A 14,482-nucleotide genomic window follows, 5' to 3' on the forward strand; every position below is an offset into this window, starting at 1 on the left:
TACATGTGTTGGAAAATAAGGAATATCTACTACTAAAGGAGAGGGGCTAGGGAAGGAGTAAAGAGGCTTTAGGGTGGGCTAAAGTGGGGTTTAGGAAGGGCTAGGCTGCGGTTTAGGGAGGGACATGCACAGAACCAAAAGAGTAAGCCCATTGCAATTGGGAAACTGCACCTTTATAGTTACTACAGCCTAAGAAAAGTAAAGCTAATAGTAAATCGACTGAACCTCAGAACTGGAGCAAATCCAGCACCGTACATGGCCAACCACTGGTGGTGCTTTATCCTCCCAAAGAAAATAATGGAGGTAGATATGTAAAAGAAAAATACCCATACAGGCCAATATTACATTAAATTATTTAAACTGTTTAAAAGTACATATAAATGTAATTTAATATTAAAAAAAGTATAACGAAAACATATTTATTATTCACTTTTTAAATATTTTAATGCTGTTCTATTTTTAAAAAAGAATGTAATATTTATTATCAATAAAGTACTTTTAATTAAGTATTTACACCACTTGAAATCAATTTTAATATATTGCAATATTATGCTCACTTCAAGTAGTATTTTTTTTCTTAATATAAATGTCAGGAAAATTCATTTTTTTAGGTGTTGGACCTGGCCCTTTTTGCAGGGCCATCCCAAACTTTTTGCCTCCTTCCTCCTAATTTCCCTGACCAGTTTGGCTTTAGGGCTCTGGGCACTTTACCACTGCTAAAGTGCATATGCTGCCTGTGTCAATTGTATTGGTGATTGGTTTATCCCTGATTGGCATATTTGATTTACTAGTAAGTCCCTGGTAAAGTGCACTAGAGGTGCCCAGGGCCTATAAATCAAATGCTACAAGGGGGCCTGCCTTACTGATTGTGCTACCCATATGAGAAGCCCTATAAACATGTTTCAGACCTGCCCCTGCAGTGTGTGTGTGTATGTGTGTGCAGTCTTACACTGCCAATTCGACTCTGCAAGTGTACCCACTTGTCAGGCCCAAACCTTCCCTTTTCATACATGTACAACACCCATAAGGTAGGCCCTAGGTAGCCCCATAGGCAGGGTGCAGTGTATGGTAAAGGTGGGTGGGACATGTACTGATGTGTTTTACATGTCCTAACAGGGAAATACTGCCAAATTCGGTGTTCACTGTTGAAAGGCCTATCTCTCTCATAGGTTAACATGGGGGTTGCCTTTAAAAATCCCTAAAGTGCAGTTTCCCTTTGAGAGCAGATAGGAATGTGTAGTTTGGGATCTCTCTACTCACAATTTAAAAATGCGTCTTTTAGTGAAGTTGGTTTTTAGATTATTAGTTTGAAAATGCCACTTTTAGAAAGTAGGCATTTTCTTGCTTAAACCATTCTGAGACTCTGCCTGTTTGTGGATTCCCTGTCTGGGTCAAACTGACAGTTGGGCTGTTTGTGAATCCCTTCTGTACAGTGACACACAGGGAGCTAGGGTGTAGCCTGCATATCCTGATGAGCCATCTGGGCTAGAGTGGAGGGAGGAGTGGTCATTTACACCTGAGTGGGCTGTGTCTGCCCTCACACAATGCAGTTTCCAATCCCCTTGTGTGTGTCTATGGCCTGGCCTGGGCAAGACAGGATCTTGTGGACAACAAAGACTTCCCTTTGAAGTTTGCCGACTTCAAAAGCAGAAAGGGGTATTAGTAGTGGACCCACAACCCCAGACTTTAGATTTCTTCAAGACTACTTATGGAATCAAGAGGAATCTCTGCCAAGGAGAAGAGCTGAAGTGTGTGCTTTGCTAGATTGGCCTGCAGTTGCTCCTTCTGCCTGAAAGAGGACAAAGACTGGACCTTGTGGTATATTCCTGCTTGTGAAGAATTTCCAAGGGCCTTGGATTGAGTTTGCCTTATGTTTTGAAGTCTCAGGGCCATCAAAGACTTACTTTGCCAGCACCTGAACTCTCTGCTGAGACTCCTGCCCTGCCAAGTGGTGTCCTGTCCAGTCTCTGGGCCCTTGAGAGGTGACGTTGGCAGAACAAGGACTGAAATCCACCCACAGAAAACCATGCAGAGAAATTTTCGATGCACCACCTGCAACGCGGCTGAAAAATGATGCACCACCCACTTCACGGCTAAAATCAATGCTTCACCTGCATTATTACTGCGGGATCGACGTATCGCAGCTGGAAAAACGATGCAAGACCTGCTTGCGGCTGCTGATAACGACGCAAACCCCGCAGAGTGCAGATTTCTAACACCGTGCAACCGTATTTCTCACGCTTCATTGCTGGGGTCAAGAATCAATGCAAGCCTGCACGGATCCGAGGTGCCTGTCTGGAAATCGACGCATCACTCTCTTGCATGAGAGAAAAACGCCACCTTGCCCAGCACTGTTGGAATGCGCACTGTCTGCTTTGCAGATAGTACGCATTTCAAGGATGCTGGAGTCCTACCATATTGGTCTCGGCTCCCTTCATGTTGCAGCATAGCGGGAACTGCATATTACAATGCCGGTTAGCCTTGTGGGAACATTGTAATACACTCGGGGAGGGACGTCACTGACATAGCATTCTCCCTGCAAGTTTGGCGGTCCTGTGGTGGGAACGCCAAACTCATAAAGAGGCCCTAAGTCCTTAAGTCAATAACGTTTAATAATATTGAATAAATGAGACAGAGAAAATACTTATAAACACATTACAGCAGAAGATGAAGGAAAGAAGACAGGAGTGAATGTTATGGTTAAAGTTTTCTCTAGTTTGAATTAATGAGTTGATGATTAGATGAGATATAGTGATTCAGTGTGAAGGCAACTGTGGGAGGAACATGGTGAGCCCATCACCAACCTGGAGACACAGACTCATACTAGAAGGTCATCTGCATATCCAGTGAGACCCAGTGATATTTTTTTTATATGAATGTGGGGTCTACATTTGTGTAAGTTCACTCTTTTTTGGTATTAACAAAAGTGTGATCTAATAGTAACTATACAACCGCAGAGACTCCATGCTCAGCTAAAACATGGCCAAGATACTTCACCTACCTGGTTTTGAAAATGCACTTTTGTTTTCTTACAGTTGTACAGTTTTTAACAGAATGGACAATAGCCTCTCCATCAGAGTGTCATGCTCCAAGTTCAAATTTAGTGAAGATCATGATGTTCTCCTTAAATGCAACCACTGAGTCTAAACGGGTGATCAACTTTGACATTATCTTATGAAATACAGATGGTAAACCAACCTGTTTGTTATTATGACACTTTTTGTTGCTTTCTGCAACATTTTTGAAGAGTTTTTGAGACACAGTCATCACTAGCCTCGCTGCAATGTTTTTTTCTGTGAACTATTTTATTTATTTCCCAAGTGAGACAAAGTCTCAGACAGACAAAAAAATAATGCAGCAAATTGTGCACCTTACCTCCATGCTTCCCACCTCTCGACTATGCCCACTAAATGCCAATGGTACCGCCTCACAGTTTGAATGTCCTTGGACTGGCTCTTACGTCTGGTATCCTTCTTGTTTCCTGTCTTGCATCTGCACCTTTTGACCCCACATCTCTCTGCCGGTGTGCCCTTTGCTGCTGAAGGTCTCCCTGTGTATTGCTTATTGGTGTTGCATATGTGAGGGAGATAGGTTTTTTAGTCATGTGTCCCTCCAGCAGTCTCTCCCTTTGTTTCCTCCCCTCAAGGGATCCTCCTATGTAGTGCATGGTGCAACTGCAAGTTTTTAAATATTTTTACTGTGGCCATGCCATGTTCTGTTTGGAGGTGTGTAAATGGTACCCAGTGGCATCCCACACATCACTATCTCAGAAAGCACAATGATTTCAAACTGTCTAAAGCCTGATAATTGTATTACCAGTCTGAGTCTTGTGCCAAGCCATAGAGGGGTTCTTGGTGTCAGCCTCTTCTCCCACCCCATTTCTCTATTCAGTTTGTGCCACATATTTGCGACACTTACTGTGGCTGGTGAAGTGTCTTTTGCCTTCTTTCCATTTGTTGACTATACTAACCTAGCCTGCCTTGTAAAATGTATGAATGTCTGATATCACTATTCCTCCCCTGACCACCAATCGCTGTAAGGTAGCCATGGCAATCCGTGGTGGATAGTCCCTTCATAGCAGGGATTTTATTAATGTACTTACTATCTGGAAGAATGTTCTGGGGATGGTGTACGAATTGTTCTGCAATATGTAGTTGAAGCGAGGTACCGCAATCATTTTAAATACTGCCGCTCTGCCCATATTTGAATGTAGTAGGGCGCTCCAGTGTTTTATATCTTTTTCCAGCCAAATTAGTAGTGGGGCTAGGTTATCTTCATAGGGTGTGCTTTATCCCTGGAGACACACATATCCCCGATATCTAAAATGCTGTGAGGCCACTTTTAGTGGTAAATGAATGACTCCTCTGGGTTCCCAGTTGTCCATCAGAAAGGTCAGGAATTTCTCTCAGTTTGTTCTCAGGCAAGTACTCCCCATGCACCGTAAAAATCTAATCTCTTCAAGGCATGCAAAGGAAGTTTCCTGTTCTGCAAGAAATAGCAGGATATCATCAGCATAGAGCGATATTCGGTTTGTACCAGGGGTCCCCCAAGCACCAACCTCATACCTAGGCATCCATCGATCCATTCGGCCAAGGCTTCTGTTGCCAAGGTGAATAGCAGTGGTGACAGGGAACATCCTTGTCTTGTACCCTCCAGATGGGAAACTTTCTAGAGAATATCCCATTTACCTTAAATCTGACGACAGTTGTAATGCGGCAGTCTTAAGACCACCAGCACTGGTGGTCTTTCGGCACCCGCGGCTTTGGTGGTCTTGTAAAAAGACCGCCAACGTCGTAATGAGGGCCTATGTCCTCGGATGTCATCTGAGTGACCACAGGGTTATGTTGTTCCCCCTCTCCCATTTAGAGTCATCCTTGCAAGATCCTTCCGTCTTCTCCTTGTGGTGTGCTTCCCACCTGATGGTGATTTTCAGGGCTTGCTGGTGCTGGATGTAAGCTACCACTTTGGTTTTTTTTTCCATCTCTGCTTGAACTTTTGTCGGGGCCATTTGTGGCCATCATTATCTCTTGTTGCGCTTTCTACGTTTTTGCCATGTCTTCGTTTGTGTCAGCTCCCTATCGTCAGGGATCGGGTTTTTGTGTCTCTCGGTACAGCCCCAGATCTTCTCTGCTGCTGTTTCAAAAAAGTATTTCTTTCTTTGACTATTATCCTGAGTTTGTTATGGAAGATAAGGGTGTTTTAGAGGTCTAACATCCACAGGTGTTTTTTTAACTCCCAGGAAGGCTTCTCTTTGGAACTGCACTAAGGTGGTATAGCCTGAATGGATATTGGCAGTTGCCCCTCCCATTTCCCAGTCCAAATGCCTGTACAGCTTGCAGAATAGTGTTCCCTAGTTCAGACGTTCAACAGCCTGGCCACAATGACCCTTGGCAGGGTGCCAGGGGCTGGTGGTCTCCCAGGCGCTCTGTGGTCTTGTGCTCCTGTGAATCATTTTGATGTTTTACCCCTAACACTTCTGATGATAGCTAGCCATCCTTCAAGAACAGCTCCATGCAGGAATCTTCTGCTCTTTCCTGGATCACTACCACATAGATTTTAGTGTGGTGGGAGCGTCCCTCACCATTGTTCATTTTTTCCGATAGGCTGGCTACCACCTTTTCCAATTCTCGTATCTGAGTGCAGTGGCGGCCGGCAGATTCAGGAGGGAGGGGGACAGGCGGGAAGCACACACACTCATTCTTTCACACACACACGCACGCACATCCATTAACAACACTCATAACATTCAAACATGCACACACGCACCAAACATTCATTTTAAAAGATCACACACACACACTTACCTTCAGCCTCGGAGGTCCCAGGAGGGTTAGGACTGCTGCCTTCCCTCATTGGCTGACCTTGGTCAATGAAGGAAGGCAGTAGTCCCAGCCTCGTCGCAGATTGACACTCGCCCTGGGCACTTCAGGGCTTAAACCTGAAGCCCCCAGGTTGAAGTCAATGGGTGATGCTTTCCTCGTCACCCAGGGGAGGGCCTCGAGGAACCTTTGCTGAGCCGAGGAGGTCACGCCCATAAGAGCTGTGACCTCCTCAGCCTAGCAAAGTTCAGCTCAGGCAGCCAGGAGTCTGCACAAATTGCAAATGTCTGCTCCTGGCTGCCTGACCTGAACATGAAGAGTGTCTGTCAGGCTGACCTTTGTTCAGCCTGACACTCTTCATGAGGGGCAAAAAGTGGGGGGGGGGTGGCCCCTCTGCCCTAAAGGATGGGCTGTGCCTGTCTGAGTGCATCATCGGCCACCATGGGCCTGACCTGCGCTATGGTAGGTTCTGCATCCCATACTCCTTCCACTATCGTCCTGTGGTCGGTTTGTAAAAGGCTGACCTGCTGTGCCACAATATCAATTTTGGATTTTAAGGCTGTCTTGGTTTCTTTTATACCTGTCAAAATAGTTGTTGTATAGCCTTATTCTGCAGTCTGTCATCTGTGCAATCTCCCGCTCATTCACTGGGTGTTAATTCTGGTGTTCCAGTTATTACTGGCAGGTCCCGGTGGCCCCCACCCATTACTGCTGCTACATGGTACTTCCTGCCATACGAGCCGGTTGCTGCAGGCTGCTATCCTCGCGGCAAGAAGGTGGGTTCTGTCCCCTGCCTGTTTCAGGCGGCCACCCGGTTCCTACTATCTCTGGCAGGTGTCCGTGGCCCCGCACTCAAAGCACAGCCGCCACTTGGCGCTCTCTGCCCATCTCGAACAGGTTGGATTTTTTTTTTTTTTTAGACTTGCATCTGTGTACTAGCTAATCACAAAGCAATGGTGATGCTAATCCATTTAAATCACAGTCTGCAGCTAATACCTTCAGTGTTGTCATATAAGCGCCAATTGATTCATTAGAGGCTTGAGCTCTGGTTAAAATAAAAATGTATATCAAAGCACACTAACACCTTTTATCTTCAAAATACGTCTCTAGTTATTTGACCTCAATTTGGAATTCTTAAAGTTATCTAACCCAATACCCCCACTTTATGGGAGAGTGACCTGGATCTTGAAAGAATGGGGCCGATGGAATAACAGACGGCATACGGAGATTCACACAACAATGAAGTACACTAATACAAAAGAATAATGGCGAAGTCTACAATTAGCAATTAACCTATTGTAATTCAAAGGGAGGAAATTTACATATGCGTCCCGAAAGGTGAACAATACTGTAGAGAAGAGGTTGGCACAAAGCACGGGGATTGCTGTATGACTCTGGCAGGAACAAGAGGACAGGCGTGCGGATCGCTATTCTGAGATTTGCTCCTTGAGTAGGAACCAGAACCAGGAGTGCGAATAACTGAAACACATTGTAAAATATATTCACTCAAAAACTCGAGATAGTGTTTGTCACGCATGAAATTTGGACAGAAAGTAGTTTTCTGAAGCAATCAGCACACGGCATCAAATTACTGAAAACCAACAGGTAAAAAAACACTCAAAAACTCAGAATAGTGGTGTCAAATATGAAAATCCTGTGGTAAACTACTTGACCAACTTGGTGGCTTGGAAAACTGAACAATCAAAGGAATAGAAGAACGGTGATGCTTTTGGGCACAAGGTGGTGCTAAGGAGCTAATGACTTAAGCTGCAGCTATACTTCTTGAAAGAGGATGATGACATTAGCTGGTGTCAAAACACCCCTGTAGAAGAAGCATGTAAGCCACAATAGCTTCATTGAGCACCCCGGGTACATGCGTCTTTATGCGCAAATCCCTTCCATGCCTAAATGATTGTACAACAGTTATAGAAGTCCAATAATTCCAACAATCGCCATAATTGTGAATTCCAATTGATTAGCCATGCCACAGAGGTGTATAAAGTGGTTTTATTGTTGACATGTAGACAAAACAAGAGGTAACTAATGGAAGGGAAGGCTTAACTGCCTCAGACATGGAATAAAATTTTAAAAAAATAAACAATTCCATTAAAAGAATGTGGTTTGGCTGGTCCAACACTTTCATGCAAGACTCACAAATTGGAATTGGGATAAAGAGGGAAGTCACTGAGTCCTGTCTAATGATTGATTACGAGGCCTATTCCAAGGGCTATGTAAGGTTCTTATAACTATAAATATGAAGTGCATTTGCTGTTTTTGTGTAATTTTCACACATGAATGTAATTGACAGCGTTGTATTTTTTTCTTTGTGTTCACAATTAATGGGTCACAGGGCTTCCTGAGCAGGAGCCTAGGCCTTGAAATGGAATGAGACCAACAGAGCTACATGTGATTGATGAACTATGTATCCTTAAAGCATCTGAAAGATTCTTCACAATCTAAATACAAACAAAAAATTAAAAACACATTTAACTAAGCATCTTAATCAATCAACCAGTTTTTGTAAAGCAGACCTACTCACCCATGAGGATCTCAGAGCACTGGTGGTGGGTCTGGGCCTCATTCGAAGAGCCATGTTTTGAGGTTCTTCCTGAAGATGATGAGAGATGGGCTTTGTCTGAGGTACGTGAGCAGGTTGTTCCAGCTCTTAGCTATGAGATATGCAAAAGATCTTCCTCCAGCAGTGGTTTTCTGGATGCGTGGGACGGTAGCTAGCACCTGCTGGGCAGAGCGGAGGGGTCTGACGGGGTTATGGAAGGAGATGCAATGGTTCAGGTAGTCCTGTGTTGTGCAGGGCCTTGTAGGTGTGGGTGAATAGTTTGAAGTTGATTTGCTTCTCTACTGGGAGCCACTGGAGGGTCCCCAGGTTTTGGGAGATGTGTTCTTGGCAGGGGAGGTTCAGGACGAGTCTTGCGGCGGCGTTTTGATTGTAGTTTCCTGATGTTCTTTGTTGTGGTGCTGGCATAGAGAGCATTGCTGAAGATTTTGCAGAGTTAGCAGAGGGTGTGCCAGCAGGAAGAGGTAACTGTGTTTACCTGCCGGGTCATCGATAGGGAGGAGTCAAGGATGATTCCTAGGTTGCGGGTGTGGTCAGTCTGAGTAGGTGGTTCGCTGAGCGATGTGGGCCACAAGGAGTCGTCCCAGGCTGAGGTGGAGTTTCCAAAGATGATGAGCTCGTTCTTGTCCGAATTGAGATTGAGGCAGCTCTCCCTTATTGAGGAGGGAACGGTTTTCATCCCGGTGTGAAAGTTCCTGTTAGCTTTGTCCGGGTCTCCAGTGAGGGATATGATGAGTTGTGTGTCATTGGCGTATGACACGATGTACATTTCATTGTCTCTGATGATGCCTGCCAGCGTGGCCATGTATATGTTGAATAGCATTGGGCTCAGGGATGATCCCTGAGGGACTTCACAGCTGACTTCTGCTGGTTTGGAAATGAAGGGTGGGAGCCTAACTCTCTGTGTTCTTCTGGTGAGGAAGGAGTGGATCCATTGCAAGGCTTTTCCGTGGATTCCTGCCTCGTGAAGTCTGGTGCATAAGGTACTGTGGGACACCCTGTCGAAGGCTGCTGAGAGGTCGAGGCGTATGAGTGCTGCGGTGTGTCCGTGGTCGAGGAGTGTGCGGATGTCATCAGTGGCTGCAAGAAGAGCTGTCTCCATGCGGTAGTTTGTTGCGGAATCCAGACTTTGAGGTATCCAGAGTTGTTGTCGTTGAGGAACTGTCGCAACTGTGAGTTTATGGTTTTTTCCAGGACTTTGACTGGGTAGGGAAGCAGCAAGATGGGTTGGTATGTCTTGAGCTCTGATGGGTCAGCTGTGTGTTTCTTTACGAGGGGGTGGACTTCAGCGTGTTTCCAGTCTTTGGTGAAGGTGGCTGTTGTGATGGAGCAGTTCAGCGTCTTGAGGAGTTTGGGGGCGATGGATGATGCACTGGCTCTGTTGTAGATGTGGTGAGAACAGGGGTCTGTTAGAGCTCCGGAGTGAATGCTGTTCATGATGATTTCAGTCTCTTCTGTGGTGTGCGTGGACCAGCTGTGGATGGTTTGGGTGGGTTTTGGAGGTCTGGGTCAGTCGTAGGTTCTGACGCTGGGTGGGTTCTGCGAGAGGAAGTTGTCATATATGTCCTTAAACTTGCGGTGGAAGAAAGTGGCCAGTTTGTCACAGAGGTCTTTCGATGAGGGGATGTTGGAGGCTTCGGAGGGAGGATTGGTGAATTCTTTGATTACCGTGAAGAGTTCTCTTATGTTGTGCGGAGAGGTGTTGATGCGTTCATGGAGTGCGGCTTTTTTTGCATTCTTGATGTATTGGAGGTGGGTGGCAATGGCCGGGCTCTGAAAGAGGTGAGATCTTCACTGGTTTTGCTCTTTCGCCATTTCTTCTCTAGTTCACTGGTGAACCAGCTGGCTTTTTTTTTACCGAAGTTGATCGGATGGGGGCTAAAAAGTTGGTGCATTTGGTGATCCAGGAGATGAGGTTGCGTGCTGTGGCGTTGGCATCATTGGTGGGAGGAGGGGGTGATTTGTCAAGGGTCATGGTAAGTTGCTCGTCTGTGATTCCGTTCCATTTCATGTGGGGGGCCTTGGGGATGCGGAGGAGACTGTTGGGTGCGGTGATGGTCGGTCCAGTCCAGAACGGAGGTATTCTTGAAGGTGATCCAGTTGCTTGAGGTAAAAATGGGGTCTGGTGTGTCTCCTACGGCGTGCGTGGGCTCGGTGATCAGTTGCTTCTTAATGACATTTCATGTGAACAACTGAGAATTACGAAGTAAAATCTGAGGAAGTGGATACAAATATATAGCTGTTCCTGACTCAAATGTTTTGTTCAGCAAATTGAAAACTAATCCTCTGGGGTCAAGAAAGACATATCAGAACTTCATTGATGTACTGAACTAATCTCTGACTGTCACCATATCATAAGTTATGGGTGATACATGTAGGGGCTAAAGTAAATATGTGATTGAACAGGAAGCAAGAGTAGCGATTTTTCAGTCATAGTTTTGGGAAGCCATCTGTCATGTAGTTTACTTTTGTACTCTTTGCAAGCATGCAGTTCATTTGCTGGGAAGATTGACGCAAAGGTCTTTACCATAGACTATTGAGCTGTTGACAAGGCGCATCTTCTACCTTTCCACTGTTATCAAACTAACATTCAAACATTTATTTGAAGCATAATGCATTGTGCTACTGAAGATCTATGAAAGCAATGTTTATTATAAGTTGTTACCTGTAAATAGAATTCATCAAATTGCAAACGAACACTGGTACATACATTTTAAAGGTGTATACGACCTATGTAATGTAACTAGTTAACGCGTCATATAATGTTCCTAGTGAAGTGCTTTCTTTCACATGCTTATCACAACAACAAAAAATTACCCAGTGCTCATAGAACGTGCAAGATTGTTTGTTTGAATCCCATCAGACTTCTGAAGTTTGTGAGGATCTTGTTATGATTTTAAAAAATTACTATATTATGTGTTTGGCAAAAGGTCTGTTTTTCTACATATGTGTATCTTTGGCAGAACAATGCCTGATGCAATTGGTAATCTGCTTTACTTTGTAATCTGCACCAAATGCTGCAATGCTGTGCTCCTTGTGCAGGTGGAAGGGATGATGGTGTATTTTGATTTTATGGTGAATATCAACAGTGACAGAGTACACTAACTGTTTCACTTTAACGTACCTTAGTTTTATTGTTCACTGTAACTTCAAAGCAAAATATAATTCAACTAACCTTAAATCTTATCCTGACCCCAACCCTAACTTAACCCAAACTATAATCAAAATCTTTAACTTAATTAGAACCAAACCACCCATTGAACTCAGTACTAAAATAACACTTAAATAAAAATACAAATAAAACCTGAACTTTTCTTATGATTACTTTTCATTGTGGAGTATTATTGTAAAAGTATTCTCTGTTTAGGATTCTTTGTAGTAATACAATCCAAAATACTTAACTGGAAACATTGGTAATTTGATGCATTTTTTTTATCCATACCATTTGTTGTACTATATGTAGCATGAGGACAAAAACAACCTTTCTTATATCATGCTAATAATGTTCACCAGGGCGCAAACACTCTATGCAAGCTGTCAAATCTATGGCCTTATCCTCATTTTCCATAAACCTCAGCATGACCTGCAAAATCACCACTGGGCAACCAAACAGTTATGCATCCCATACAAATGGGTAGACTGTGCACTACACAAATGCCAAATAACAATAATGCAACATGCAGGAATACATGACCCAAGGATTAATTTATTCCAGGAAAATATGTTTATGTCACTGTAAAATGTATATTGTGAACCCTCCTGCGTTTTAATTTGAGGGACTTCTAAAGCATATTCAGACCAGTGGTATCAAAGCACTAAGCAAGATAAGAAGAGCAAGAGCAGCCATACACAAATCTACTGTGAAAACAGCCAGCTTTTAGGTTGCTTGCAAAAAGGTAAGAGAGAGTCAATGCCTCTGCTCTGGAGTGATCAATGCCTCTGATCTGGACAGGGAGATGCCAATTCTGTTTTACTAATGGTAAAGTGGCTGTAATGGCTCACCTTTGATTTCCAAACTTGTCATCAGTTTCAACTCATTGTGTGTGCAGGCTGACCCAATATTGTTCTCTGCGCAAATTTCAACTGAATACATAGTATTGGATTCCAGGCCTTTCAGCTGGTATTGCATTACAGAGCTGTTTCTGATGTTCACATCATGGTTGTAGTCAGTGTTGCCCTGCATCTTATAACGGATAAGGATTGATGAGATGGAATGACCCTCTTCAATGGACCAAGAGATGATAGCCGATGAATCTGTGATGTTCAACTTTGTAATGTTCATGGGTGCAGGAGGAAGAGCTGTGAAAAACAAAAGCATACAATATTTTTGCATTACTTCTAAACCTCCAGTGTGCATTCAGGTATACTAGCATGGATTTTTAGCTTGTTATTATTTGTTATTTTATGGCACCATTGCAAAACCAATATCCAATATCCTTTTACCATAAGTCTTGTAAGAAATTGGGTTACTGGTCGAGAGGGGTGAAAACCTTCTCAGGCAGCAACCATAATTCATCTCTGGATGAAGTCACAAGCAAACCCTAAATTAATCTGTGCTCAACCCTCGGGTAGCTGGGCACAGAGCAGTAAAGCTTAACTCAAAGGCAATGTGTAAAGTATTTGTGCAACACTGTGAAAACACACCACAAAAGGAGCCCGCAACAGGTTTAGAAAAATAGAGACATTTTTAACAAACAAAACAAGATGAAAACAACAAAAACCTAATCAGTAGAACAGTAGATTCAATTATAATTTTTTTACTAAAAACAGTGCCAAAAGGTGTAAAGCTCCAACTGTAGATATCTAGTTGTGTCAGACCAGGGTAAAGTCACAAGTTCAGGTCGATTAACCGCAGAAGTCATTGCACATCTCAGCCTTCAAACTCTGTTAGACAAAATTAGCATTTAAAGTAGTATCTCAAGCAGCTATAAATCTGTTATGATTTAGGTTGTAGGAAAAATTCCCGGATGCAAGTGATTCGAACCACTCTAAAGCCTTTCGACCTATGATTATACAAAGTACAATGCATTTTCCAATGCTTCCCAATCAAATACTTCATTATCTCTCATTAAGAATTCTTCCACCGTCCTCTGAGAACACTGGGCTAGTAAACGTCAGTCTTAGAGGTTAGACTGTTATAGTGGATTAGCACTTTTTCAGTACACAATCTTTCACTGGTATATACCGACTTACTTGAAGCAAGCACTGGCAAAGCCAGTAAGTCTCTGCTTAAGATAAACTGTTGATTTTGCCAATGCTTTTTTACACCACCATGCAAACGCATGCATTAGGATGCAAGTGCAGACAGTGCTGCCAATGTTGAAATGTGTCTTCTATTAAAGGAACCCAATTTCAAGAAGGCTACTTTGTGTCATGATGCATGTACATAGCACAATACACACGTGTGCATGTGTAATGACGAGTATGTTGTGACACATGAGTGGCAAGGGTCATGATGCATGTGTGCACATGCATCATGCCTGAGCTGCCTTTTTTATTTTCAAATTTACCATTCCAGCCTATCTTAGAAGACTAATAAAGGATTGACCCAGCAGAAAATTGCAGCTGCTGCACCATTTTAAAACAAATAAATAAATGCATTAATGTATCTGAAAAATGGATAAGATGGAATGGATAGGGGAAGGCGTAGCATAGCTGAAGGGATGTTAGTAAACGTAACCAAGCACAAAAATCAAGTTGGGGGCCACAATAGGAAGCTATTAAAAATAAATTTAAAATAAACTAAGTCAGGATGGTCAGAGGGGACGGCCACAGTGGGGGAGATATTTTTTTTAAAAAGCATTAAATAAACAGTTTATGTTTGGAATGGTAGGGAAGCAACATGGGAGATGGGAGGCCTGGGCGGGAATATAAGGACAGAAGCAGCATTTGGGAGACAGCAATAAAACATGCACACTGCCATGCTGTAGTGAAAAGGAAAGAAAAACATAGTTCCATGTATGCTTGCAGTGGAATTTACAGGTGAACCGATCAGAACAATGTGATACAAAAACACTCCTGGACGGGACAAACACAAGAAAGGTCAGGAAAGCCATAGAATCAGGAGCAGGGACGTGAGACAGACAAA

General features: G+C 43.5%; 1 protein-coding gene across 2 annotated transcripts in view; it reads right to left on the reverse strand.

Moving 5' to 3' along the window:
• The window catches only part of TEK (TEK receptor tyrosine kinase), a 385,575-nt gene that overhangs the window by 131,346 nt on the left and 239,747 nt on the right, over positions 1-14,482 (reverse strand). For both annotated transcript variants that reach the window (XM_069240727.1, XM_069240736.1), the window contains exon 13: positions 12,397-12,693. In XM_069240727.1, coding sequence (XP_069096828.1) covers positions 12,397-12,693 — 297 coding nt within the window. The remainder of the gene's footprint in view (positions 1-12,396; positions 12,694-14,482) is intronic.

Source organism: Pleurodeles waltl, chromosome 1_2, assembly GCF_031143425.1.
Source record: "Pleurodeles waltl isolate 20211129_DDA chromosome 1_2, aPleWal1.hap1.20221129, whole genome shotgun sequence".
In the NCBI taxonomy this organism is placed as follows: domain Eukaryota; kingdom Metazoa; phylum Chordata; class Amphibia; order Caudata; family Salamandridae; genus Pleurodeles; species Pleurodeles waltl.